This window comes from Pelodiscus sinensis, chromosome Z, assembly GCF_052426305.1.
Source record: "Pelodiscus sinensis isolate ZL-2025 chromosome Z, ASM5242630v1, whole genome shotgun sequence".
In the NCBI taxonomy this organism is placed as follows: domain Eukaryota; kingdom Metazoa; phylum Chordata; order Testudines; family Trionychidae; genus Pelodiscus; species Pelodiscus sinensis.
The window spans coordinates 34,969,875-34,989,930 of NC_143085.1; the positions used below are offsets into that span (position 1 = coordinate 34,969,875).

General features: G+C 44.0%; 2 protein-coding genes across 5 annotated transcripts in view; one reads left to right on the top strand and one right to left on the bottom strand.

Annotated features, from left to right (window-relative positions):
* Positions 1-7,276: 7,276 nt before the first annotated feature.
* MMAB (metabolism of cobalamin associated B) lies at positions 7,277-13,877 on the bottom strand. Its single transcript, XM_075898835.2, has 10 exons — positions 13,722-13,877; positions 12,828-12,889; positions 11,996-12,089; positions 11,249-11,305; positions 11,100-11,157; positions 10,454-10,526; positions 10,129-10,226; positions 9,024-9,088; positions 8,307-8,366; positions 7,277-7,899 (listed from the first exon to the last, which is right to left on the bottom strand). The coding sequence occupies exons 1-10, from the start codon at positions 13,823-13,825 to the stop codon at positions 7,812-7,814; spliced, it is 759 nt and encodes a 252-aa protein (XP_075754950.1). The 5' UTR covers positions 13,826-13,877; the 3' UTR covers positions 7,277-7,811.
* MVK (mevalonate kinase) overlaps positions 13,049-20,056 on the top strand; it is a 30,987-nt gene continuing 23,979 nt past the window's right edge. The window contains exons 1-5 of one of the 4 annotated variants that reach the window (XM_075898829.2): positions 13,049-13,190; positions 14,257-14,348; positions 14,438-14,585; positions 15,424-15,571; positions 16,723-16,878. In XM_075898829.2, coding sequence (XP_075754944.1) covers positions 14,271-14,348; positions 14,438-14,585; positions 15,424-15,571; positions 16,723-16,878 — 530 coding nt within the window. In that variant the 5' untranslated portion in view covers positions 13,049-13,190; positions 14,257-14,270. The other 3 variants (XM_075898831.2, XM_075898830.2, XM_089775199.1) reach the window with 3 other exon arrangements.

The window sequence follows — 20,056 nt, forward strand, 5'->3', positions numbered from 1 at the left end:
ACAGCAGATGCTCCAGTAGCTTCAGTGGCAGAGAGATGGCAAGAAACAGCCATGTCTTTGAGCAAAACTATTTCTTGACAGTCATTTTTGCATAGGCCAGAGCACCAGCACCAACAGATGTTGCATTTTATGCCTCCTTGGCCACAGCAATGCATGTTGATGGTGGTGCACCTTATTTGACTGACTTACCCTTGGTTCATGCTCTGATTCTCATCATCCCAATAGCTGGGCACCTCAAAAACAATGAGGCAGGGAAGCCTAGGCACAGGGAGGCAGTGACTTGCATATGGTTGCAAAATGAGTGGTGGCAGGGCCTGGAACTGACCCCATGGCTCCTGCCTTCCAACTTAACAGCTGCTACACAACAATCCTTCTTCTCTTAAAAGATCCCCAACCATTTATAAACTCATGACCTTCCACTGAAACTGTAGGTGGCTAACACGGCCCCGCAGCATGTCAGAACAGGTTAGTGCAGGCAATGAAGATGATGTAACTAATTGAAACTTCCAGAGGGACAGCTGTTAATGGAACGAATATCCACTTTGTTGGCCCAAATTGAGGGATTAATGCCTGAACTGTTACAAATAAAACCATAGGATTTGGAATGACCACAAATGGGGGAGAACAAATCAGCAGCATACCTGGTAACTTTAGTGAAGCTAAACAAATTCAGACTGAAAATGAGGCGAACTAAGCACTGGAACAGTTTACCAAGAGCTGTGGTGGAGTCTGCATCACTGGATATTTTAAAATGAAGACAGGCTGATTTTCTCAGACAATACAATCTAGTTCTGTGTTTCTCACAGTGGTCCTCAAAACCACTCGAGAAACCTGTTAACTGGCAGCTCCAGTGTGTGTGTTTACCGGTGCCACAGCCATAGGATGCAGCAGCTCCGCTCACTCTTCTTCCTGCGTCTCCCCTTGGCTACAAAACAGAACCAATAGGAGCGGCAAGGCTCCGTGGCCAGGGTGCCAGGAAGTAAACACACTGGAGTAGCCAGTTAACAGGTTTCTCAAAGTGGTATGTGGACCACTTTGAGAAATGCTGCTCTAGTTTGACCACAGCTATTGGCCTTCAAGCAGGACTCCACTTTCCTAAGTTACGTAGGCAGTTGGCCTTAATCACAGTCATGCTTTCTGGGCTTAAGCTGTAAAATGGCTTTGTAAAACGTTCCCTTTAACTCAGAAGGGTAAAACCTGCACGTCCCTGCCCAAACTCACCCAAGATGAAATGTGCACCTCTTCCATTGCCCATGAAGGGTTAATCAATCAGCCACGTGCTGTACAAGCAGGGTCATGTGGGGATGAAGAGACTCCAGGATTGTGACTTCTATTGACCCATTCCTGTTAGTCCCAACATTTTCTTGGCGGGACAGGAAGGAAGGTGGCTTGGACATGAGGCAGTGTCCATGGCCCCTCTCCCATGTGCCTTAACTACCTTTTCTTTCCTCTTGTTTTTTCATCTACACTCTTTCCCCATTTTTGCTTTCTGCTCCCTTCCTATTGCTTTCCCTAGTCCCTGGCAGGGTAGTGCTGCTTGGCATGGGAGAGCACTCATTGCTGGAATGTGCTCTCGGAGCTGAGCTCTGCTGGGGAAGCAGATGTAGGAGGCGTGGCCCCATTGTGCTTCAATGTGTCACCTTTTATGAGTAAATTATCTGTCTAATAAAGTCAAAACAAAGTGCTTGCCTGGTCTAAAGGAAATGTTTCACTAGGATTTTGTCAACAAGACAGATGAGCTATACATGCCTGTGAAATATTTCTGTTTTATGGAATCTGCATGTTCCAATAGAAAAACTGCAGTGGGAACATTTTCAACCTGCTGTGGTTCCGATTGTTGCACTAGGCAGCTCCTGCCATGGGGCAGGGCTGGAAAGTTAGTGGCAAAGAGCTACCCAGATAAGTATCTCTGCAGCAGGGAGTGAAGGTGGATACAGCTTCTTCCTCTCCACGCATTATGGCTACGTCTACACTGGCACCCTTTTCTGGAAATGCTTAAAACGGAACAGTTTTCCATTATAAGTATTTCTGGAAAAAGCACGTCTACGTTGGCAGGATACTTTTCCGGAAAAGCACTTTTTCCGGAAAAGCGTCCGTGCCAATGTAGACGTGCTTTTCCACAAAAAAGCCCTAATCGTCATTTTCGCTATGGGGGCTTTTTTGCGGAAAAGAAATCTGTGCTGTCTACACTGGCCCTTTTCCGGAACAGTTTTCCGGAAAAGGACTTTTGCCCGAACGGGAGCAGCATATTTTTTCCGGAAAAGCACTGATGATTACATTAGATCGTCAGTGCTTTTCCGGAAATTCAAGGGGCCAGTGTAGACAGCTGGCAAGTTATTTTGGAAAAGCAGCTGATTTTCCGGAATAAGTGGCCAGTGTAGACACAGCCTACTTGTCTGTTCTTTCCTGAGCCTCCCATGGACTAGTCTGATGCTCCTGCTTAGCCCATAGATCAAAAATCCCCATGCCATTTTGCTTTGCTTATTTCTTCTGCATGGTGGAGGGTCTCATGGGATAGATTTACTGTGCTGCCTTTCACCTTCAGTGTATTTTCCTTGCTGCCTATAGCGTGTAGGCTGTGGCACTAAGGGTGCGTCTACATAGCAGCAGTATTTCGGAATAACAGCAGTTATTCTGAAATAATGTGTCTACACAACAATTCTGTTATTTTGAAATATATTTGAAGTAACAGTTGGCTTATTCCGACTTCTGTAAACCTCATTCGACAAGAAATAACGCCTCTTCCAGAATAGCTATTTCAAAATAGCTGTAGTGTGTATGCTTGACTTAGAAATAGGTCCTCCCCAGAGCCGTTCAAACTAATTACTCCCCAGTGATTCCTGGTGCTCAAAATTAAGGTAGCGCATCTACATTAGGGAAGCCTGCCTCAGACTAATTTTGAGGCTTCCCTGTAGTGTAGACATATTATTTCGAAATAAGCTATACCAGAAGAAATACTCCGAAATAGCTTGTTTCAAATAAGCGCAAGTGTAGACATATCCTAAATGACAACCAAACATGCACTCAGAATATGAAGTTGGTTAGGAAGCATTTAAGGTGGCTATAGAGCTTGATTATTCTGTCCTTTGTGTCTCTCAGCTTCACCATTGCTCTTTGCCAACAGCTCCTTGCTGCATGGGAGAGTTGAAACCTAGCCACATAATCCCCTGCAGCTTAATTTTAGCTTCGCTCACTTGGTCCAGGAATGTAATTATAACTTTTGAATTACATTAGTGACTTGCACAGAGTAATTAATTAGTTAGGTTTATAAGGTGCTAGGTTCATAGTGATATATGGCTCTGCTTGGTAAGAAGCACCTCAAATTAGCTATAAAAAAATCTTATTTCTAAGGTTAAGTTTTTACAGCAGGAGATTTATTAAAGCAATAAGCCTTTGTACTTATAAGCTATTTGTACTTAGGTTAGCTCAACTGTCATTGACTTACTGCTCACATTCAGCTATTGCCTATGGCAGCTGCCAGATGCCTGTTACTGACAGCCACAGGGCGTGGTGTTTGGTTAGAGCTAGTTCTGCATGAATGATTGTGACTGGGCCATCACCTCATATCATTGAGGTCCAGGAAGAGAGGTCAAAACACTTTGGTTTCCTTCCTAGTTAACTGCTACTGCAGGAGACAAAAAGCAGCAAAGGAGGTTCACTCTTCCTCCTGGTCCTCACTATAATCATTCCTTCCAGCAGAGACCCTTTACACCAGTTGTGACATGGCTAAGCTACAATTCCCAACTACTACTGCTCTGTTATAGGCATCTCATGGCTTCCTGCTCTCCCAAAGCCGAGGAGCAAAGACCCCAAACAGAGTCGTATGCCTTTCCATGCTAGGTTATGGCTTTTTCTTTCTCTGAACAACCACTGCATAGGTGGGTGACCTCAGTACTAGTTTTGCACCTCTAGCTTCTGCTCTGGGAGCCTATGCCAAGCCAGGCCATGTGAGAGATGCTGTACACAGAAGTGGATCATTCCTCGCCACGTTGCTTCCAGCCCTCTGGCATCACTGGTGGTGTGTGTTCCTTTGCTGGAAGCAAGCTGGGAGGAAGGTGCATATAAATTACTTCCATTTGGCTGAGTAGGGTACAGCTTTGGAGTACTGTTGGCAAGGGCCCCCAAGACACATGTCCCCAGAGCAGGGATGTACATGGGATCGCATGAGCAGGGTAAATAACTCACTGTGCTTGTCCAGGGCACAACCTGTTCTAGTGAGAGGCTTGTTTTAGATGTAAGTGGGACTCAAATATGTGGTAGCATTTCTCTCTGTGTGCTCTGCACTACTGAGAAAGAACAGTGGCTTATATAAACTTACATGTGACTTGGCAAAATGATTGCTGTGTGCTGTTTCTGCAAGAGCAGCCGTCAGCTCTGTTGCTTGCACCTTGTGGAGGTAATAGAAGCAGCTGAGGTATAGATAAACTTATTTCAGTGTACAGCTCCTACAGTGTTAACAGATGTACGAGCGTCTGATGCAATCATGCAGCAAGAGATTTTGGGGGCATCCTTTCCAGTTTTGTCAGCCTGGGAGTGCAAAGAAGCCATAAATTTTACAAAGAAGAAACAACAATCCTTACTAACATATGTCGATGGTGACAGTTCCAAGGTACAGCAATCATAAATAAACCCTGCTAGGCAAAAGGGACCTGGGCTCTGCAGACGGCCAGTGTGAGCCAAGCATCTGCTGTCCTCCTCTTATTCCTATCACAGTAATGAGGTGAAGGAATGAGCTGCTCTCTCTTCCCCTCCCCTATCCATCCATGGATGGGCAGGGTGGGGACAGAGGATTTTGAAAACACTAATTTTAGCCCAAGTCCTAGAGTAGTGGCTTTAAATCCCTTATTTCATTTTTAATAAACTAAATCCAATCCCTGCAGAACTGGCTCTTGTTTAGTCTCCATTCTTTTAGTGCAAATTCCACCATGACTGCTTTGCAGATAGCAACTCACCCAAGCTGGAAGTTGTCTCAACAGTGCAAAGAACACCCCCATCAACTCATTCAGGGAGAGCAAATGCCCTTAACTCACCCCTCATGGTAACATGTATGGTGCAGAGTCCAGCCCTGGAGTGGGGGGCAGGGCAGGGGAAACACTGCATGGCTAAATCCAGAGGGCTTAATCAACAGCCCATGAATCCTTCCATGTTTTCAGTGGGTACTGGCTCAGGTCCTTGGGCCATTGGAGTTTTCAGGTAAATAGCAACAACTTCCAGCCAAATGTTTTGCAATAACCTACTTTGGCTAGGGGGCACTGACCAGATGTCTTAATCAGCAAAAATACTTTGGAGGCAGGAGAGAATACAAATTGCCAGGTATGCTGCAAGGGATGGACTTTGGCCTTCTCCCAGCTGCTGTTCCCTCTGGTCCCCCTACATAAAACCCACCTGTACAGAATGTGTTGAGAGAGGGAAATGTGAAAGTAACTGGAGTGGGCAACAATCTATGTAATCTGCACCTCTTGAACTGTAAAAGTTAAATCCATTTCTCTTTGCAATCAAAATGATAGCTTTTGTCTAGAGATGCTGGAGACATTCTTTCTCCAGCTAGGGAGGGAACGTCATAAATCCATCCTGGAGCTGATTTATGTAGCATTCATGAAGAATTTATTATTCAAAGAACTTTATTCAATTAAACTTGAAAAGCCTCTGGATTCTTAAAGGTTCAATAGTGATAACTGAGACAGTGCTATCATAAAACTCAATGACCTGCCTACAGTAGGCATTGAGAAAATGCCTGATGTGACATTACAGCTGAATGTACAGTAAGGCAAGAGCGTTTGTCATCAGGATGTGTTGCATGCTAAGATTAAGAAAATTACTCTGGGAAAAATGTGCATGGACATTAGTTATGAAATATCCCTGAAAGAAGAAAAAGTTGAATAATGAGCCAGTACTGCATTAGACAGGAATTCTTTCATCTTGACCCTGCTCTGATAAGTTAACTCAAACACAAGGTAACTTTTTTTACACAGAGTTTAAGATTGTTCCCAATTAAATACTGAACTGTAGAAGCTGCCTGACTTAAGATCCCTCCCACTGAGTTGGGGCAATTGTAACTATTTAATTCTTTGATCTATTTGTATAGCACATAATTATTCTGCAATTTTATTTACAAGTGTAGATTTTAGAAGTTTTTTGCTTGTTTGCAACTTGGTGTCCACCCTCGATGTTTGCACCTTTCAAGAAATGCTCTTCCAAAATCATATCCATGCAGTAGGAGGGTTGAAACTGGATGTATAAATCTCAATGGACACAGAGTTACAGAAAGCATGTTTATCAAGGTAGGTTACCCATTAACTAGTGTATTGTGCTATTTTCAGTTAGCTGGCTATTTAAACATCCTGAGCCGGTTCCTTTTCCAAGGAACTGCTATTGTGGCCATGAGATCACCCCGCCAAAGCTTTTAGGTCTCCATCCCAATAATATTTTGCATGTGCTTAACTTTACAAGTTGAACCTGACTAGTCCTGGACCAGGGGAGGTCAATGCAGGTGCCTCTCCTGTTGTTTGCTATGGGGCTCCATTCTGATGGCAGCAGAGGAGTGGTACTGACAGAGTGGGGATGGGGGAGTGCTAGTGGTGAGGGAGAAGAGGTAAAGCAGCTGTAGATCCCTGCAGCTGGGATCCAGAAGTGAGGCCCTGTGGCTCCTGGACTGTACTCTGGGCTCTGCAGCCACTCCATCTCTTCCCCGAAGCGCCTCCTGTCCTCATTTCTCCTCCTTCCTTGCTGAGCTTTCCTACCACAAGTCAGCTATTTGCGGCTCTTCTGAAGCTGTGGGATGGTGAGGAAGGAATTGCCAAGTGAGGGGCCCCAAATTTTTCCCATTGAGTGCTCCAGCCTTGGAGCGACTGTAGGTGTTGCCAGATCAGGGAAGTCCAGTTTATGTATGTTCACCCTGGCCAGCCCCTCAGAAATCAGTGGGGCTGCCATGGTAAAGAAGTGAAATTCTTGTGCACAGATGATGGTGGATGTGGGGGTCTCAGTTTGGAATAAGCTGTTGCTGGCTGTCAGCCTGCCACTCGTGGAAAGAATGGACACAAAACTAGTCTTGCCTACACTTGAACTTCCTTCTCTTTGCCCAAGTCCCATTTGTGGCTGTGGCTGTATTGGCACTGGCAGAAAGCAAGCGAGTCATCACAGACGCATAAGGACAGGCAAGGAATTGCCAGATAGTTCTTAGCACTTCTCTGAGACTCTACAAGGCACTTCCCCTTCCCTCCAGCTCCAGCCAGAATTGATGGGTTGAAGGCAACTTAAAAAGGCAAAGCAGGAAGGCTTTGGTAATACAGTGAGACACTTTAATGCCTTTTAGAGAAGTAAATCACATTTATTTTTCAGACTCCTGGGCTGGGCTCCTGAATCAGTGCACACTTCCTATTTGTGTTAAATACTAGAGAGTATTTAGAAACCTTTATGAGCAGCTGAGTGCTTTTTCTTTCATGAGAGTGCTTTCAATTTCATCTCTGTCACTGCTCTGAGCATGAAATTCTGTTTGTAAAGATGGTTTTTCTGAAGCTTTTGAAGCCTTCTAGGTTACACCCACTCTTGAATCAAACACGATTGTGAAGCAGTTTTGCAACAATTGATAATCCAATGCTCTGATCTATAATCTAGTCAAAGATGGTGTATTTTACAGAATGACGGCATCTTTTCTCCAGTGTTATAAACAAGTTCTGGATGATTTTATGGGGGAGAGTGATGGCATTTCATGTTTTGAATTCATACTCATTCTCTCTTCTCCATCTTGCCTGCAGAAAGAAACTTGGCTGGATTTAGTTTTTCATGATCTAGAAAGTAGTGTCATTTCCAATTTATGGTTCGTTTTTTATATAAATTTTCTCTTCCTTCCCTTCCTTCATTGCAGCATAACGTGCCAAAATGAAGAGAAAATCACTAAGTCTGGAAACCAAGGAGAGAAAGTAGTTAAGAAATGTACATTTATCAGATGTGCTTGTACATCTATAAAAAAAAAAGACAGCACATTGAATTGCAGCACTGGGAGTTGCAAGTAAAACAAAGAAACAAGAGACAAAGAAAACAGAAATGATTCCCAAAATGGCATTCAGGAATCAAATGACTGCTCCCACAGGAACCCAACACATTTCCTTTAGACTGCTGTAACACCTACTAGACAAGGAACACTGTTTTTCTAACTCAGAGTTGAAACATAGGCAGGTTAAAATCTTAACCTGAAGTGAGTGCCTCCTAGGGATAACCTAGTGTTCTCTCCTTGAATGCTAACAGAAACAAAAATGTGTACTCTCTAAACCCTTTACAATAACCACAGATGCCAGACTACATCTTACCTGTTCAAGTATTTGGCCACGTTTGCATCTGCCTCTCCTGCTTGTATTAATGGAACAACACTGAAAGGAGGAAAATAATTGTTATCTTTAATCTATCAGCTTTGATTTAGCTTAACAACAGAGGACTTCGAGAGGTGTGAAGATGCTTAAAACGTTGGGCTTACAGGATAGCCTTAGTATTAAATTTCCAGTTTAATGCCTTCTGTACTAGAATTATAACGTATAACATAACTCAAGCCCTGAAATCTATGGGTTGCTATATAACATGTAAGCACAGATTCTGTTTCTTTATAGAATACAGAGATGTTAAAAATCGTGTATCAGGGTAACTGTGTAACTGCTGAAAATCTCAGCATTTACATGGTTACCTGCGCAGCAGGCTGTGCAGTATAAAGCTTAGCTAGCTTACAAAATAAATTCTAAAGCTAAGAAACTACAAGGGCACACTTTTACCCAATGGCACGCCCTTTGTCTGTGGCTCCCAGAGAATCCAATACAGTTGACTTCAAAGGCTGAAGCCAGCTTTTTTTTGCTATGATTGCATCAAAATGCTACAGGAGAGCTTTTTAACGAAAGAAATCTTTATCTCTGATTATGTTGCAATTCTAACAGCATTTGACGTAAGATCAATTATATCAGAAAGTTTTAAATGGCTCAAACTGCAGCAACTACCTGAACTCAGATGGCCTTTTCCTTCAGTCTTATTCTTATACTTACCATCTCTCTGTTCTTCGGCAGACTGCTCTGGAGAAATGAAGAGCAGCACTACTTTTACCTCCAGACTGAAACAACAATGAAAACACATCAATGCCCTGTACTTGAAGGCACAGTCATCAAGCTGCATAGAACTTTAACATATGACATCTTACACAAAATAAAGCCCTATTTGACACTTATAGAATAAGGATGTTAAAGAAGCGGGTAATCCACTAATTGTATAACTGATAAAATTTTTATTGACTACACGATTAGTCGATAAGGGAAGGCTTCCTAAGTCTCAGCTTGCGCCGGTCCAGAAGCTACCTCCGCTGCATCTCTGCAGTTTAAATGTAGTAGGAGCCAGGCGCTTTGTGCGCTCAGCTCTTACTACATTTAAAATGCAGAGGCACAGTGGGGGTAGCTCTTGGATCTTGCCTAAGCTGGGACTGAGCCAGGATTGCTCAGTTCCAGCTCGCACCAGGTCCAGCAGCCCATCCATGGGAGATCTAACAGCAGCCCCTGTTCACGGCCCCATATTCTATCCAAGATGGGGTGGAAGGAGGGAAGGGAGCACCGCAGAGATGGTGCTTGGGGAACTGGCTTTTAAGCTGGCTCCCTGCAGCACAGGCTCCTGCTCCCCCGCCTTGCTGCCTCTGATACAAAAACAATGCATAAGATGGATCTTGCAGAAAGAAGTGTAAAAGTTTACAGTTGTTTCCCACAGAATCCATCTTCTACAGCAAATGCTAACAGAAGGCAGCAAGGGAAGGAGAAGCAAGTAGTTAACGTGACTAGGCCTATCGGGTAGTTGATTACTCAATTACTCTTACATCACTATTATAGAAACTATAATCTCCATCTAAATGGCACCTTTCTGCTAGGCATTTTAGAATGGACATTTAATATAATTGCACAGAGACAAAGGAGGATTATCTCAGTCTCTTTCACCCCTACAGTCTTGTGTTTGTACAAACTCTAGAAGAGAACATGTGATGGAAAGACATGAAAAATTACCCAATGTTTTGTTTAAATCAATTAATTGAGAGTGGATTTCTGTTTAAGTCTTAAATCAAATATTTAGCAAACAGTTTCACTTCAGTAAAAAGCAGGAGTCAATACTTACAGGCAAAATGAAAGTAGTAAGAGGTGGAAGTTGGTCTGAGTATTTATCTATCCACTGCTCCAGCTCCAGAACTGGCTTTTCACTAAATGATGTTCGTTCTACAGAGGGAAAGAGGAAACAACTGCCATAATACAAAAACAGTGCATAAGATGGATCTTGCAGGAAGAAGTTTAAAAGTTTACAGTTGTTTCCCACAGAATCCATCTTCTACAGCAAATGCTAACAGAAGTGCACAAGACATATCACTAAATCAACAAACTGACCTACCAAGTGGGCATTTTTAAAAAAACTACAGAGCTATTAGGTAAAATGATTTGAGGATTACTTAAGTGAGCTTCCCTGGCTGAGGAGAGAGGAGTTGCAATGTTGGAGCCCACATCCTGCAGCATACACTGGACCTAGGGGCAGTAAGAGATTGAGAAAAATGGTAGTATGCATTACAATCAAAGCATAAACAATGAAATTACACTTGCAGAGATGACATTTGATAGTCAGTATGCACTTTAGAAGCAGTTTGATAGGGATTTTCAAAGCCTTTCACCAGGTGAAATAGCTTCCCACCGTGGAAGTGATTGAATTAGTAAATGTCCAAAGTGTGAGCTGATACTCAGCTCTCTTTTACCCCCCTCCTCTCCCCCGCATCTTGGTTTACACTATTTGTTTTCTCTTGGTTTAAATCTGAAAATCTGTAACTATCAGGCTTAATCTGTGCCCTACACTGTGTAGAGTAATGGATATGAAACGGTGTGATGCACACAGCTCATTAAACTGATTTATTTTTTAGCACAGATAGAAACACCTTGTTTCCTTCAGGAACCAAGAGATTTAAGTCTGACTAAAGGATTTATGCAGAATTCCTACTGGCTGCAATAGGATCTACAAAGCTAAATTCCCATGGTGGCTTAAAACATTTAAACCAAGAATTTAAGAACTCAACATTATAATAATACAGATTTAATAGTACTACTCACTTTGTGAAGTTGTTCAACAAATGTGTGGCCACTTTCCTTGCTAAATTCACTAGCAATCCTAGATTAAGATGAAACAGAGGGTTAGCTCTAGGACAGAGATTTCTTTGGTACATATATCTTATATTATGGCTCATCACACTCAGTATTACTTGCACAGATTCACAAAGAGCATTGCAGTGCAACAGAACAGAGAAGGACTCCAAAACCTAAAAAGAAAAAAACACCAATTCAGGAGCATGTCTGCATGAGCATCCACTGCTTTCTAAATTGTGTTCATATAAATCAGAGGCACACCAGCAATGAGTTTTGTCCTATACTCAGGAACTGCAAAGTGTAAACACAGTTGATCCACTAGCAGGTTTTTATTGATCAAAAGCAAATTCTCTTCTTCAAAGAGAGAAATCAGGCTGAATGAATAGTATGGCTGTGCATGCTTTTTAAAAAAAACAAACAAATAGATATTAAGTGTTCCTAGCTAGCTGATAATGTAGTTCTCCATAGAATTTGGCTCATGATGAATTTGCAACTTCTCCTTAGGCTCACAATATTTCCTGCACCTCGCTTTCTTTAGAAAGGAAAAAAACCTCTTCAAAGAATACCAAGAATAAGCAGTGTGCACACTTCCAACAGAACCGACTTCTCAAGCTTTGTTGCATCTTTACATCACAGAGTCGGCTTGTAGGCTTTGTTCTCTGTTTGCAGTAAGGTTGTAAAAATCCTCTTTAACTAGGTAATTGATTAAATGTTAGGTTGACCTAATGTTTAACTTAACTGATTAAATGGGGTTTTACATTCCTAGAAAGAGAGAAACTTTTTGTTGCTCTCTCTTCACATAAAAGCTTTAACAATAGGTTAGTAAACAAAAATAAAAAAGATAGAATTCACAGTTTTATTACCCAATAGCAGAACTCAATTCATCTGTTGTTCCCAAAGCTTCAAACACCTGATCATCTTTAGATCTCCTTTCTCCAGTATATGTGCTGGAAAACCCTTTAAAAACAATCAATAGCAATAAGAGAAAATGAGACGGGAACAACTGCAAATTTTAAACTATAGAACTAAACTGCAAATTTTAAACTATAAAAAAATTTCTACAGTCTATGCTAGGTTGACACCCAGGTAGCAGTAGGTTAGATTTATCAGACCCTAAATCTCCAGGACTGCCACCATTTAGCAGCCGTCAAACTGATTATTTCCAGATCCCCACTCAAAATCAGTTTCTTCCAGTCTGGTGACAGACTCACAGACCAACAAAACAACATGCCCAAAGATTTTTTCAACTAACTCAGGGGCCTATGTGTTACTTTAACAAAGATATTCCCCATCCCCATGAACATGTAGGAACTGTCCTGCTCACACAGGGCAGGCAAAGTTTCAGCAAAGTTGTAGAGTCAATTTTTTTAACCACAAATAGGGCCTAGCACTAAGAGAACACATGGAATAGACAAACAACCGTTTAATTTCTGTATTGACTACAGACAGTCTAAGAAATTTTCCTCAGCATGGCTGTTAAAAAGTCACCTGACAATTCTAAATAAATAGCATGTTGGAACACCCCTTGACTCATCTACTGTTATCAGACAAACATTCATTATACTGGCTAGTATATTTAAATAATTCTGAACATTCTTAGAAATATAAAATATGTAAAAGCCCTTGTTTATTATATTTTTATCCAGCTGCGAACACACTGTAGCTTCTAGGTTTTAAATGAAGACCAGACGCTACCTTTGTCTCCTGTTTTTGTATAAATCTTTGGAGCAGGGGTTGTCTTTGGTTTGATTTCCAGGCTAGAAGTAATATGAAACAATCATGAGTTTAGCACAAATGGCATGGAAGGAGCTGTTGGTGAGCTAATAGATCTGCATGATTTAGAGAGTGAAAAAGAGAGAGATAGCACAGGGCTGGTCACGGTTGTTGACACTGGGTTTCTGCCCATGTCATGTGGTGCAGGGCAGACACCTGGGGGCAAAGGGCAAGTTTTGCTTTGGAACAGGGCAGCCCCAGTTGCATGGCCGGCATTTGTGTATCACCTGAAATACACAGCGACACAGAAGCAAGGTTGCACGTGGGGTTGAGGAAGCAGCCTGGGTAAGGGGGCAGCCCTGGCACTAGCAGGTGCGGCCCAGGAGTGTGTATGTGGTGGAAACATGGGACAAAAGGAGCACAGTGCTGCCTGGGACTGGGGGAGGGGAGCTCGGGGAACTGGGAGGGAGGGGGAAACGGCACAGAGGAGAGCAGCCTGGCATTGGGGCAGGGGGCTCAAGAGCGGGGGAAACTCTTGTGGGAGGGGGAGCTGTAAGGAGGGGAGCGGCCTTGCACTGGGGGAGGGGGGTTCGGGGCGGGGGAAACTTGTGGGGGTAGCACGGGGGGGGGAGCGGCCTCGCACAAGGGGAGGGAGGCTCAGGCGGGGGGAACAGCCTGGCATTGGGGATGGGGGGCTGGTGGCATGGGGGGGAGCAGCCAGGCACTGGGGCGGGGGGCTCAGGGTGGCGGGAACTCAGGGGGCGGTACGGGGGGGAGGGGGAGCAGCCTGGCATGGGGGTGTCGGGGCGGGGAGCTCAGGGGGGGCAGCCTGGCATTGGAGGGGGGCCCGGGGCCTCTCGCCCGTCCCCCGCTCACCTGCCGGGCTCCCCCCGCTGACTGTGTCCCCGGGCCCCCGCCCAGCCCCGGAGCGGCCCGCACCGCGCCAGCCAGCAGCCGCCCCGGCCCAGCGCGGCCGCCATAGGGCTGCCTCGGCCCCGCGCGCTGACCCCTGACCTGGCCCCGCCCCCTCTGGCCCCTCCCAGCGCTGTCACCCGACAGCCGCGCCATTCCGCCCCATTGGCCAGCGCGCACCAGCCCCGGCGCGGCGCGGCGATTGGTTCGACTGCACCACCTGAGGCAGCCGCTGGGTCCCCATTGGGCGCCGAGGGGCCTATCAGGGCGCTCCCGAGGAGGCAGGCGGGTCTAGGGGGTAAGAGCTGGGAACGCCTGTCCGAGCCAGGTGCGTCTCGGGGGGGAGCGGCCCCGCCCTGCCACTAGGGGGCTGGTGCACGGGGCTGCAGGCGGCGGGTCTAAGGGGCCTGGTGCCATGGAGACGGGCCGCTGAGCTGCCTGCCCTGCGCGCGCCCCTCTGCTGCAGGCCTTAGGTTCCCGTGGCTCTGTCCCCTTGCAGGCGCGGCGGTGGAAATGCTGGCCAAGCGCCTGACCGTGTCTGCGCCAGGGAAGGCGATTCTCCACGGGGAGCACGCTGTGGTGCACGGCAAGGTAAAGGGCTCGGAGACGCTTCGCGGAAGAGCCGTCATGAGCCGTTCTGCTCCTTGTTCTACCCCCTCATGCCTGTTTTTTGTGCGCAGGCAGCTCTGGCTGTGGCCTTGAACCTGAGAACGTTTCTTCAAATTAGACCCTGTAACAATGGAAAGGTTGCAATACACTTGCCCAATATTGGAACTAGTTTAAACTGGGAAATGGGCCAGCTCCAGACACTGCTAACAGCATTTTCAGGCAAGTGCTGTTAAAACAATGGGAATGCATGTCAGTCTATTTTAAAATCGTGAAACCCTGGGCTTCATCCTTCCCCCTCACTGTGTACCTCACCTGAAACATCTATTGTACTGTGCATGTGCTTGGCAATTGATTTTGTGTATTGGTGGATGGTGGTGGCCAGCTGGTGGCTAGAATCTACAGGGGATTTAACTAATTAGGCTTTCTTCTCCCTTCTCAAATCAGGCAGCTGATTTAATATATACATCTGCACTACCAGAGTACTTGCACTGTTTCTCATGGTACACAGGCAACAGAAGTGCTTAGTGAGCCACAAGCAATGGGGATCAGTAGGAGTTTGTTTTATCTTAACTACTATGATCCTAGCATGCATCATTTAGAAGGGGGCAGAATACAGTCTCTCTAGCGTTGGTGCACAGGAGCTACATCTGCAAACACCAGGGGTCCCTCTAGTGTCCTGTCTTCTGAAGAGTCCAATAGTAGTTAGTCCCTTGTAGAAATCTGCAACCTTCTGTTTCCACACGCACCTATACTGTAAAACTTGTATGTTTTGTTCCACACCCAGCAAAAATTAATGTGCTTGGCTTTATATGAGTCAGAACCCTTTCCTGATGTTTCCTTTATGTTGTTGCTGTGGGTATCATGAAGAAGCAGTTCTTTAGCATAGCTGGTGATTTCTTCTTGTCCTGCACAGTGATCAGTTTGTGTGGTGAAGCATGGAGGCTGTCTTTATTCTATTACTGGAGATGCTTTTCTTGAGAATATCTTGTTCTAATATGAAACCGGTTTTAAAGCTTAACTTGTAAGTGTATAAATTCACTGCTCATTGTTTTCTTAGCTGGCTTGGATCAATCTAAATCTCCCAGCCCAGAACAAATGGACAAACTGAGAGAGATTGGGAGTCCAATAGTGATTCCTGCAGCCACTGAGAGTCTTGCTGCCCTGGCATTTCTCTATCTGTACCTGTCTATTTCAGCTAAATATGGGTAAGATTATGGTCCTTCTCAAATGTATGTGTTATCCTAGGTGTCCAGTGGTTCCTGTTAAACTTGTGTTCTGTCATTTCACAAGAAATTAGACTTATAAAGCTAAAATAAGAAACGAAAAGGGGGAACTTTCCGTTGTATATTCTTAGGCTCTTATCTTGGTAGTAACTGTAAGGTGAAATTAGCTAAATTGTGTTGAGTAGGTGGGAACTCTGCAAGGATCTGTCCAAAACTTGATTAATAACTGAGAAATAGTGACTAGCTTCTAAGTGTGGTTAACACACCAAGTTACAATGCTAAGAACTAATAAAAGAGCCCTAGAAAACTGCTCAGCTGTAAGTATTAGTCTCAGCTGTAGCAAGAAAAACATAATCCTAAGTGCAGTTTTGGCAGTGAAATAATCAAATATGAAGCCCCATGTAGCTAGAAACCTATATAATGCTTTAATATCACAGCCACTCTGAATATCTTGGTGACAGTAGGAGCTGAACTGTGATCAGCCTTTTCTCAAACCACATATCTTTACCACTTAAGTGAATTTCCATTAGCTGTTAGCAATACTGAAGCAATACTGAGCCTATTACAAGCAAGTGAACAATTCCAGTTCTGTCCAAGAGGTTGCTAGTACAGGTGCTGTAGCTGGCTTATTACAAGACTAAAACATAAATCTACTGCTACTGATGTGGGATCCTCAAATGTTTTATTTAAAAACGTTTTTACAGAAATCTTAAGGGTACGTTTAAGGTGCTATTTATGGTGTTCAATTACAAAATCACCTCCAGTGTTGGGCTTTAAAACAAAATAAAAAACAATGGAAATGGAAATTCCAGTTTAGCTAGGATTTCTTCTAGCACAGTGGTCCCCAACCTTTTGGGGCGCCCGGGGGCGGGGCCTTTCACGCTGACGGGCGCCTGGGGGCACTGCGTTGGAGACCACTGTTCTAGCACAATGGATTTGCGAAGCTGCTCAGCTGTGCTAGCTGAAAGTTCATAAGGTTTGTGTCTGTCATATATTTGTGCTTACACGGACACCACAATTGGCTCATGGTGTGATCACTGTAATTTTAGTTTGCATCTGTTGCCTTTGAGCTCCAAAATTAAATGATTTCAATATTATTGGTGTTTTATGCAATGTATTTGAATGTGTTTCAGGCAGATACCAAGTGTGGAGATAGTAGTGTGGTCTGAGCTGCCCGTCGGAGCTGGACTAGGCTCAAGTGCTGCCTATTCTGTTTGCTTGGCAGCTGCCCTTTTGACTGCATGTGGAGCCATTGGTTGCCCATTGAAGGAAGAGAAGTACATAGCCAGGTATGCATCTGGGGAGCCTGTGTGTCTTGGGCAGGTGAATGAGGGTAACAGAATGTTCGCTAAATCTCCAGCAAGAAGCGTATGGATCCTGTGTGATTCTTAACTACATATTTCTCTCCTTCTCGGCTGTTGGCCTGAAGCTGGTGACCTGTCAGGATACAAAATATGGTTCCAAGACATTCTCTGTTTAAAAAACATTCAGCTTTAGTATCTGAAATAGTGATTTACATGATTATGCAGGTACACTGAGCCAAGCAATGAACTCTCTGTCCCCTATTACATGATCAAGGTTCTATCTGGTGACAAAACAGATTGTGCTAGCAAAAATGCATTTTCCAGACTAGACTGGAAGTGTTGTAAATATCGGCATCTTTTAATTGTAACTTGTAGTTTTGGATGGACTAATCTTCAGTCACAATTTGAATGCAAAAAATAAGTGACACTTTTAAGGTGTTTTTCTTTCACAGGATCTTCACATGCTTTTTTTTTTTTTTTTTTTTTTCCTTGAAAAGTTATGAAATGTCAACTCATATAAACGTCTCGCGTTCCAATATATGGTCCTATATTTATGGAAGTCCCTTATGGCCCTATTCACCATCCTCCACCCTCTCAAAACACACTTCTGCTGTGAGGTCTGTTCACTTGGATCTTCCACTGAGCAGGTGAAGAACAAGATCATGTAGCTGTTACCCTCAGCAACTGCATGATGTCCCATCTGTAGCTTTTGCTTTACCAACCCATTGGTTTTCCTGCAGGGTCCCACCATCTCTCCTTGTGTTGTCTTAGGCCTCAGTCCTGTTATTGTCCGCACAAGCCTCCACTGATGCCCCTACATAGCACAGGAGTGTGCCTGTGCCCAAGCCCACCCTCAGAGTTTGAGACAGAAAGACAAGTTGATGATTATTTCTCCAGGGAGTTCAGATTCGATGTGATGCTGGAGGAGTAGTAATAAGCATCTACATTACACCACAAATTGAAATAAGAGATGCAATTTAAGCGACACAAACTGCTTATATTATTTTGATGCTATTTCGAAATAGCTTATTTCAACATTTGGCACTGTCTACACAGTGCCAAATATCAAAATAAAGGGCTATTCCAAAACACCCCTTGCTCCTCATGGAATGAGGTTTATAGGGATATTGTAATAGCCGGGGCTTGACAAATAATGCAGTCTACTCGCCCACGGCGAGTAGATTGCAACCCGGAAGAGCTGGGTTTGGGCAATCTGCACCGGTGCAGATCGCTGGACGGTGCGACTGGCAAGCGGGGCTCACCATTGTTCAGCGAGCCCTGGTAATAGCAAGCCCAAAATAACGGGCTTGCTGTGAAGATGCGGGATAGCTATTTCAGGGTACTCCTGTATCCCAAAATAGCACTGCTGTGTAGACATAGCCTTTGAAAATCATCCTACCTGAGGAATAGGAGGAGTTCCCTAGCATCTAGAGCTTGGAAGATGAGAAGTGGTAAACACTATTTCTTGTTCTTCCCTGTCTGCCTACTGCATTCACTTGTAAATTTAAGATGAGATAACAATCAGAAACTTTGATTGGTAGAGACCATCTCAGAATTATAGAATTGTATAGTACTAGCCTAACACCCTATTGTCTTCCACTTATTTGTACATGACATGAGACACAGATGGAAAGGAAAATTGTAGTTGTGCATGGGAAAGGAAAATTGTAGTTGTGCATGGTGAAAATTAGAATTAACTAGAATGCACAGAGAAAAAGGCCAGCCCTTCAAAGGAGTATTAAAAGCAGATCAGTATTATAGCAAGCTACAGTTTTCTTTTGAACTGTTATTTGTATGAGGCCTGTCTCAAAGTGCTTCACAGGATTAAACCGCAGTGAGAGAAAGAGAGCGAGAGATAAAGAGATGTTTACCAGGGAGATCTCAAAAAGGTGGGGAAGATACAGGAAAACACTGCCAGGGAGCAGGTGGAATCCTGTATTTGCCCCTTGCTTCAGTATGGTTCACCAAATAGTCTCATTGTTATTATGCTGAAGACTGTATGGTGCCTCACAAAAATTGATGTTCATGCTTCTGCCCCATCATGTAATTCCTATTCTGGGCCTTGTACACTAAAATCCTGTCAAATTCATAGTCTCACTGCACCAAAAGCTAACTTTGATCTATGCCGAGTACTACTGATGTGACGACATCTGATAAATTTGCACAGCATGCTGCTAGGTCTCCACTTTGTATGGATTGTGTGTGCGTAGAGGTTTTCTACGTATTTATACAAAGGAGTGGGGGGAATAATGATGAGACTGCAGAGCTCAGGAGACACAGAACCTTCACTAGAGGGTTTCTGGTATGAGCTGATACAGCTAATCTGGATCAGGTGTTTGGTGTATGCAAAATGAATTGCAGGATCTTGACAGTGACCTACATCACACAAGCAATCAGAAGTTAGCATTGGTGACAGGTTCTAGAAAAGACATCAAGATGGAGGGACCGACTTACCATTTCTCCCATAGCATTATGGTAGAGACACAGTAATGAAGCAAGGTGGAGGCTTTCGTGACTGACCACCCTCTAGTATTCATTGCAGTAGTGCCTACTGCTCTGTGGCTAAACTGAGACCCCCTGTCCATGCACCAAATTCTCTTCACTTTTATTTAAGAACAATTCTTGAAAGCACATGCAATTTAAGCCCTTTTTGCTCAATCACCACATTCTAAAAAGTCATGTTACTGGCATACTGTGTGCTGTTAATGAAAGGGCCTATGTTGGCTCCCATCGCGTTCCATGTACAAAGGCAATATCAAATGTTAGATATTTAAAGCCTAAGAAATCAAGGTCTGTAATGGAAATATGAAAATCAATTCTAACAGTGTTGTACCATGAAGTAAAGAGATGCGGCTTTCCATAAGTACAAATGTCTTTCCTTCATCTTCTCTTTCACTGTGAGGTGACTGAGCCCTAAACTTGCATTTCCATCCACGCTGCTCCTCCTTTCACTTGCAAGTTTTAGTATTCCCTCTTGCATTATGCATCTGAACAGACTACTATGCAGCAGTGGTGGTTAGAATCACAGACCTTTATTAGAGAAGGGAAAGAAAAGTAGAAGTAATATTTCTGTGGAAGATGAAGCCAACACATGTAACTTGTAGCTAAAGTACAAAGTACCATAGAACTGACTCATCCCGGCCCTCCCCCCCAATCTTTTAAG

Excerpts from the sequence above, each read along its gene's own strand:
- MMAB (XM_075898835.2), bottom strand. The coding sequence starts at position 13,825 with ATGGCGGCCGCGCTGGGCCGGGGCGGCTGCTGGCTGGCGCGGTGCGGG. Across the intron at positions 10,527-11,099 it reads TTGTTGAACAACTTCACAAA|GTCCAGTGTATGCTGCAGGA; the intron begins GTGAGTAGTACT and ends TACTGCCCCTAG. Across the intron at positions 7,900-8,306 it reads GTGGCCAAATACTTGAACAG|ACTTAGTGATTTTCTCTTCA; the intron begins GTAAGATGTAGT and ends CTTGGTTTCCAG.